The sequence below is a fragment of the Lolium rigidum genome, chromosome 6 (assembly GCF_022539505.1).
Source record: "Lolium rigidum isolate FL_2022 chromosome 6, APGP_CSIRO_Lrig_0.1, whole genome shotgun sequence".
Lineage (NCBI taxonomy): Eukaryota > Viridiplantae > Streptophyta > Magnoliopsida > Poales > Poaceae > Lolium > Lolium rigidum.
Genome location: NC_061513.1, coordinates 38173752 through 38182153, shown reverse-complemented (window position 1 = coordinate 38182153; position 8402 = coordinate 38173752). Strand labels below are relative to the sequence as shown.

Sequence of the window (8402 nt, the reverse complement as noted above, 5' to 3'; positions counted from 1 at the left end):
TATGTAACTTGTTGATTCTTGCAGGCTTGATAGGCAGCGGCAGAGGAAGATCACAGATTGGCCTGTCCATCATAAAGGCCACGTCACAGCGTTCCAACACTGTTTGGAAGCGGTACAGAATGCTGGCCATGTGGAGATTGTGCCTCATGACTGGCCGCTTTCAACAACTATCTCCAATGGTTTCATGAAAGCACGCGTATCGAGTTAGTCAAGCCCGCGTATGATGACCAGATCTTGGACGACCCCATCGAGTTCGATGAGGTTGCGCAAAGCCAGCACGACATCTATGCTCGCAGAGGAAGATCGACTTCTATTGCTTCCGAGCTGAACTTCGTGGTAATGTATTCTCTCATTACCTAGTACATCATCTGTTTGGCATGTCGTCGCTCATATTGTGTATAATATGTTTTTCACAGCGGTCCGAGATCCAAAAAACAGCTGAGGAGTGTGAGGTTGTTTGGGATCAGAGCCATAGAGATGAGAAGCCTATCGGACCGATGCGGCATTTCATCAAGGTATGGTCACCAACTTTCAATGTAAGAGCATCTCCAGCCGCGTCCCCCAAAGCGTCCCCCAAACCGCGCCGGATTGAGCGTTTGGGGGACGTGTTTCGTTCGTGCCGCGTTTGGGGGACGTCGCTCCCCAGTCGCGTCCCCCAAACAAAATTTCGCAAATTTTAAACTTAAGTAGATTCGATTAGATTCGTCCAAACTTACATAGATTCGAACGAAATTTGACTAACTTTAAAACTAAACCTAATCTAGAACCACTTGCGGCGGCCGGAGGCGTCGTAGTACTGCTGGAAGTTGTACATCTCGTCGGTGACGACCTCCCTGCTTGACGCGCTCGTCGACGGGCTCGTCGACGGGCTCGTCCTTCACCAAGCCGCTTGGTCCTGCCTCGCCGTCGTCGGTGAGGTCCACCAGCGGCTTGCCGGAGTCGCGGATGGACATGGCGATCGCCGCGTCCAGGTCGCCCCTCCAGGCGTCCTTGTCGTCCATGGACGCCAAGAACGCCGCCCGCAGCCCCGGGCGGTCCTCGGGGTCGTCGGCTGCGGCGATGAGCCGGCTGCTGCCGCTCGTACTCCGCCGGCCGGCGCCGCTGCGCGACGCTTCCTCCGGCTCCTCCTTCACCTCCGGCTTCGGGATGAGGAGGGCGCCGCCGCGCCTCCCTTGCTGCCGCCCGGCTGCCGCTACCGCCACGCCTCGTGTTGACGGGCGTCGCCGGCTCCTCCTTGACCTCCCGTTTGGGGACGGTGTAGGCGCCGACCGGTACGACGAGGACGGCGTCGATCGCGCCGGTCCCGAGGAAGAAGAGTGCGAGGAGGGACGAGTACGTCGTCCTCCTCGGCTGCCATTGAGGAGACGGCGGCGGCGACGGCGGCATCTCCGGCCTTGGAGCGCCGTTGCGGAGGCCGCGGATGACGTTCTCGAGGGTGCGCCCGGAACGCCCCGAACGAGGCGCGGCCTTCCCTGTTCCAGCTGTTGGGGCCGCCGACGAGGTTGTCGGTGCTGTGCATCTCGATGTCGTACTTCGCCTGGAAGTACGTCGTCCACCTGGCGTCGTTGTCGTTGACCGCCCATGTCGGATCCAACCGCTCCTCGGCGGTGAGTTGAGCCCGACGGGCCTTGATGGCGTCCCTCCATTGGTCCGTCTTCGGCCTCGGGGGCGGCGGAACGCCAATGCCGTTCACTGCCATCTTCCAGCCGCCGCTGCTTGGTAGCCGCATGTCCGGCGGGACTGGATACCGGGCGTGGTACAGCGCCCACGCCTCCGCCACGGTGAGGCTGCCGCGTCCGAAGCCGTTCGCCGCGGCGATCTTGCGGGAGGACGAGCTCGACATTTTTTGAGCGGCGAGGAGAAGATCGCGGGAGGAGGCGGCGGCGACGAGAAGGATTACGAGCGGCGATAGCCGCGGGCGTCTTAAAACAGCGGCGGCGGCGGGTGGTTGCACGCAATAACTCCGGAGCGGACGGCCACGCGGCCATGCACGACGAGACGCGTCCCTGCGTCGCACGGGAAAACAGGGACGCCATTAACGTCGCTTGACCAAAGGTAGGCGACGGGGTTTTAGCCTTCCGTGCCGCTGACGGGTCGGCCCCGCGTCGTTTGGCCTCGCTTTTCGTTGTGTCCGGCGTCCCCGGAGCGTCCCCTGTGGGACGGGGACGGGGACGGGCTCGGGGCGCCGGACACCGTATCGGGCCGCGCCGGACAAAAATGGGCTTTGGGGGACGCGGCTGGAACTCTTTTTTTGTCCGGCGCGTCCCAAATCCCTTTGGGGGACGGTTTGGGGGACGCGACTGGAGATGCTCTAAGCTATTGTGTTCGGGTGGCTTTGTAACCATGACTTCCATGACGCAGAACACTGCACGAAAGATGCGGCGGTTAGCCAACTTGCTAGGTTGCCGCGACACTAAAATTGCGGCTACATCCTCTTCTGAAGAAGCAGAGGTTTGGACTATTTTGTTACCACTCAAACATGTGCTTACTAGTTTCAACTTTTTGTAATCTCACGTGTTCATGTTTCTGAAGATTCCTGACGACGACACCATCCTGAGTCAAGGCACTCAGAGTCAACGCAAGAAGCAAGCCACACGGTCTGCTTACCAGTTGAAGCCAAGGAGCAACGCTCCAAACCGATACACTCCGGACGATTATGTCAACCGAGGAAAGAAGGTTGTCATTGAGGAGGATGAGACGCCGCCGCGGAGATCAACTTTGAGAAAGATGAGGAACGATGAGCCGTTATCTTCAGAGGAGGAGGAGGAGGAGGAGGAGGAGCAGCAGCAAGAAGAGCAACGGCAGCGGACGAAAAGGTTGGCCGTCCGGAAACAGCCCATTAGGAGGGGGAGGGGACGTCGAGGAGGATAGATGGATTTGCTACATGTTGTGAACTCTATCTTCATAAGTATCGTGTTGTGAACTCCATGTCATTTCGAACCATGTCTCTATTGCTACGTGTTGTTTGAATCTATGTGCTAAGATGTGATTTATGATGCGTGCTATGTGTATGTTCTATGTGTATGAAATTGCTATTGTTGTGTTGAAACTGTTTAATTAAGGCAAGAATTTTCATGGTTTTAACACAAGTCAACGTGTGGCGCCCCTCAGGCCGGCGCCACACCTCACAGTGTGGCGCCCGCGGCGTCGGCGCCACACAATGCAACTTATATGTCGAAAACATCCAGGGGCCCCGGAAGTTAAGTCCTTAGCCGTTTTGGCGAGGCTGTTTGTGTGGCGCCCGTGGCACTGGCGCCACACCTCACTGTGTGGCGCCCGTGGCATCGGCGCCACACATACAGCCTCGCCAAAACGGCTAAGTCACAGGAGTATTGTCTTGCAGTATGTCTTGGTCAATTATAAGTGCAAGTGTGGCGCCGATGGGAGCGGCGCCACACATGCTGCCACGTCGGATCGGCGCACAGCTCAGCGTCGAGGGTGCCACGTCGGCTGGACGAGTGGCGCCGCTGGCAGGGACACCACACAGTGAGGTGTGGCGTCGATGTGAGGGACGCCACAAAAAAGAGTTAGATGGGGTGAAATAGTTTTGCCGGAAGGTCAGTTTGTTCTATAGTTTCAAAAAAGGATTATTTTTGTGTTAATCACCAATCTCTGCCTGGACGGAGAGGGCAGCAGCAGCTCCATCGGCGCCCAGCCGGACACGCATCCCATTCCACTACTCCACAGACTGGTCGGATCAAACGAAAATAAAAGGACGCACGGGCAGTTCGCCACCACAACCACCGAACTTTCTCCCCTCCTCCTCCCGTCGCGTGGCTCCGGCCACCGCGCCGCGACAAACAAGGCCATCCCATCCCATCCCGCCTCCGGTCCGCGATGGACACGGCGGCCGCGGCGAGGCACCAGCACCACCCGGCGCTCGGCCGGCGGCGGCGCGGGGGCAGCGGCGAGGTGGTGCGGTGCTCCACGTCGCCGGCGCAGGAGTTCGCAGCGCTGGCGTCCGTGTTCCGGCGGAGGCTGGTGGTGGGTGCGTCCACGGCGGCGGCGGCCGCCGTGGGGGCCAACTTCGGGGGCGTCACCAGCTTCCTCCTCGGCCTCTCCCCGGAGCTCGGCCGCTCGCTCAGGCTCGACGTGCTCTACCCCGTCGGCGGGTTCACACGCTGCCTCGACTCCGACAACGGATTCGGTAATCATAACCGCTAACCTCTACCTCCCCTCTCCAGTCTTCTCGTCTCCTGCTAGCTTGGCGACGGTCCTTGCATTTGCTGTTCTACTCCCTATGATTACCACTAGTACGGATTACCGGAGCTGGTTTTGTGCATCGAGGGATGGATTGTGCGCAGATAATATGTTACTAGTTCCATTTCTTCGATTTGTTTGGCCCGGAGGAAGTGGAATTCCGTCACGTTAATCAGTTTGACTTCATAGCATAGTTGTACTCAACAAGAAGGAACGCATTGAGCTAGCTTTCTTGGTTTACCATGTCATTTTGTTAATTCACATGCTAGCAACTCTAGTTATCATTATAGTTTTGCAATTAAAAAACTCTAGTTATTCTATACAAAAAGAAGAGCTGCAACTAGAACCTATTTGGGTCAACAAGGTTTATGGCAAGAGTGATGCATATAGAATAGGTCATCGCGCTCAGCCGATTCACACTGAGGGTAACACATGAACACACACGTTTACAATGCTTGATAAAAGCAGAAACTGGCCACGAAGGAGAGGGAAATGGGTTTAATTAGAGAAAAGAAACTGTTATTATTGGTGTTCTAGTAAAGTGACGTTTGGTCGAGGCAGGGGTGTCATGGCACCCCATAAAAAATGCAGATTTTATAATTTTGTGGCAATTAGTCTAATTTCCATATGTATTACATGTGTAAAAAATACTTATACATCATATTTAAACTATGAACATTAAGCATGGAACCCCCTATGATTTAATCCTAGATACGCCACAGGGTCGAGGCGATACTCGCCATCAGCCACTAAAAAAATTCAAGGCATTTCTGCGTGTGCCTGTTGCTATCAAGTTGCAACTTTCCCACCAAAAAGTACAGAACTAGTGATGCGAAGTGGTTGTGTTGTGTTCATATCCCACCCACAGAAAAAGGAAATGGAAAATGGTATATTTCCTTTCAGATTCTTGTTGGTTCTGGAATATATTTTCTTCTCCTTGCAGTGCAATAGAGTCACAATTCATTGTTTTGATGCTTCTGATGGCGATATTCCCTGTAACTATTATCACAGTAAAATCAATTTTTCTTTGTCGTCTCCTATGTAAACAGAGTTCTTGTAGTTGGACTGACGGAAAAATATGTACAGTTCCTTGAGTTTATACATTTCCTTGTTTTCAACCAACAATTGAGCTTTGTCCTTTGTGGCACAATTCACAAACACAAGTGGCTACAAAAATGTGGTCCTTGCAGCTTCAGCCAACTATACCCATATGCTATGTACGCCTCCAATGGGATTGCGTTTATGGATTATGAGCTATCTGGTGCTGCATTTAGAACCAGGAACTGAATGCCACCTGTGCTCAATGTCACATGATTGATCCTTGATGGCATCTGGTGGCTTTTTTTTAAGCAATCCCCACCTGGGATCGAATTTTCATTACCAGTGATAACGAAAATACAACGTCAGCTGTTTTTGTCGGTTTTATATTTACAGCACAAACATCAACCTGACCAAACTAACATCACAGTTTTTATTTGGAGAAATAACTTGCGCACGCTCACAGCGGGAGCAAGTGCAAACAGCACAGCAAAAAGCAAGTCATTGGAACCAAGAGCATGACAGTCGAACCAGGGGCATGAATAGTTTTTTGCACAGCGACATGGCATCTGGTGGCTGCTTCCCAACAAGATAACATTTTTTCTGTTGGATGTTTTCCCGGCTAAGGATAGGTTAACAAGATACCATAAGTGTGGGCATTACTTTATCTAAAACATGCGTCAATAAGAAGAATCGTGTGAAATATTTATTTAAAGTATCAGTATATATATCTGCCAATTTGTGTAAATGTATTAACTTTGAGGTCTTGTAACAGAGTTCATCTATCCAGCAAACTGGGTTGGAGATCAGACAATACTATACAATCAAGTGAGGAAAGCAGAACAGCAGAGATCACTAGACCCTCCACCATTGTCAAATGGGAGGTTATCTCGACCTCAGAATACCAGTGGACCTGTGGCAGCTTTTGGCCCCCCAGGATCCAATGGGGAGCTTAATGTTAGTGTCATTGTGTCACCTGTCCCACAAGACTTCTCGTAAGTTATATGCCACTTGCAGTTTCTTTATGGAATGACCATTATAAGTTGTATCCCAAACAAAATCTTTCAAACTTACTTAAACAGTAGTACTATATATGAGTTGCAGTGTAAAATGTGATCATACAGTTCGTGCCGCATTAAAATTTTACTACCCCACTAAAAATTCTTATGGAGTTAAATTCATGCTGTCCTTTGTTTGAAAAATCTTTGGCAAATTATCAACCTACTGTGTCCTCTAAAGCAGGATTGAACTGTTTGAAACAGGATCGAGTCTTTTGGTGGTCCGAAAGACGTCGGGGAAGTGGTGCTCCGAAGGATCGCAAGGACAAAGCGGAATCCGGATATCAGAGCTACTCTTATCGATGCTTCGTTGAGAGAAGATGCCGAGACCAATGTCAAGTACTACAAGCTAGAGTTCTGTGTTGAAAGCCCTTCGTTTCGACGACACAATGTCGCAGTGTGCTGCGTTAAGGATGGCAGGCTGTACACCCTGAATGCCCAGGCACCGGAATCGGCGTGGAAGGCAGTTCAGAAAGAGTTCTTTGCGATGGCGGATTCCTTCAGTCTAGTGATCGATGTTTGATCTTGTAAATACACAGTTTTGTATCCCTGACACTTGAGCCTTTTATCCATTAGCCTGGAACTTGCCTTGCACATGTCACGGTTTCACTTAGACGAGATGTAAATGTAACGTAAATGTTGTGTATCATAATGTTCTTTGTTACATCAATATCTGAAGTTCTCATTTGACACTTCCCCTGCGCGGGCACGGTTTATATAGAAGAGGAGAGATGTCATCTAAATATTCCTGTATCATGTATGAACTCTTCTTTTGCATAGAGAATTCCAAATCTTATTCCATGATGATACATTAGTCTCAAGCATCTCGTGAAATCTCTGAAGAAAGTTTCAGAAATCATAGTTCATTTTGCTGTCTGCCATATTCAACTTGAGACTTTTAAACGTACTTGTTGGCAATCTCTACAAGGAGATCTGAGAACTCCCTAGGCTTTGAGAACATGGGCATATGATCAGCCCCCTCGAGGCTCCTCACCTCCGTGCCGGGGTTCCACGACGCCATCCGCCGCTGGAACTCCGGCGACCATGACTTATCCTCCTCGGCGATTATGTACACACGGCTCACCGCGCCATACCTTTCCGCCGTCAGGACCCCCTCCCCGTTCATCGTGGCGTCGTCCACGAATTGCCTCGACGGCCTCACCAGCATCGTCGCCAGGGTCAGGTCCTGCGTGGAACGAGCCATCAGAGGAAGCATGAAAGAAGATGGTGCCGACAGTTCATCCCGCCGTCGTGTGGTTACCTCGGGTGGGCTGAGCCGGTACAGTTTCTCCGCCATGTACTCCGGTCCTAGCAGGAACGTCTTGCAAGGACGCCGGGGATCGTCGCCGGTGGTCTCGATCACGCAGTCCTTGAAGAAACCCGGGCCCCTTTCTTGCGCAAACTACATCGAGTACTGTTAGGCGCAAGGAGGTGTGGACTGATCAAGTAGGGGGCAGGCGGCGCGCACGCACCTGCTCGGAGACGAACTTTATGGGCTTCCCGGCGGCCGGCATGGCGGCGGAGGCGAAGACGGCGACGGAAACCCTGTCCGGGAACGCCTGCATCGCCAGCGCCAGGCTCTGCCCGCCGTAGCTGTGGCCCACGAGCACCGCCTTCTCTCCCGGCGGCAGCGCAGCAAGCGCGTCCAGCAGCGGCCGGCTGTACTCCTCGAACGAGCACACGTCGACGGCGCGCCCCGGGCTGGCGCCGCACGCGGCCATGTCGAGCGCGTCGACGCGGTGGCCGGCGGATCGGAGGATGGTGGCCACCCTGTACCAGCACCACGCGCCGTGGCAGACGCCGTGCACGAGCAGGAAGCGGTGCTCCCGCCCCCGTTCCTCGCCGGTGGCGCTCTCCATCGATTACTGGACTGTTTTCGCGGATTCACCTCGCTCTCTGGTCTCACAGGATTGGGTGGAGAGGAATTTAAACCATTGAATAATTGGCACCTACTCCGTATATGCTAAAGTAAAGTGGCCATAATTTATAATTTCAAGTGCAGGCACGGTGGGGCAAGCGTCAGTACTTGATTTGGACTAAACGAAGATCACAGAATGATACTAGAAGCACAATCTACGCATGACGCTCTCCTTTCTGTTTTTGTTT

The 8402-nt window shown here is 52.8% G+C and overlaps 2 protein-coding genes across 2 annotated transcripts; one reads left to right on the top strand and one right to left on the bottom strand.

The window, feature by feature from the left end:
* Positions 1-3822: 3822 nt before the first annotated feature.
* LOC124667317 (psbP domain-containing protein 7, chloroplastic-like) lies at positions 3823-6960 on the top strand. The gene is made up of 3 exons (XM_047204619.1): positions 3823-4147; positions 6014-6233; positions 6501-6960. Exons 1-3 carry the CDS (start codon positions 3838-3840, stop codon positions 6817-6819), a joined length of 849 nt encoding a protein of 282 aa, XP_047060575.1. The 5' UTR covers positions 3823-3837; the 3' UTR covers positions 6820-6960.
* A 71-nt stretch (positions 6961-7031) lies between these two features.
* Positions 7032-8179, bottom strand: LOC124667318 (probable esterase PIR7A). Its single transcript, XM_047204620.1, has 3 exons — positions 7769-8179; positions 7558-7698; positions 7032-7482 (listed from the first exon to the last, which is right to left on the bottom strand). The coding sequence occupies exons 1-3, from the start codon at positions 8153-8155 to the stop codon at positions 7195-7197; spliced, it is 816 nt and encodes a 271-aa protein (XP_047060576.1). The 5' UTR covers positions 8156-8179; the 3' UTR covers positions 7032-7194.
* Between the last annotated feature and the right edge of the window lie 223 nt (positions 8180-8402).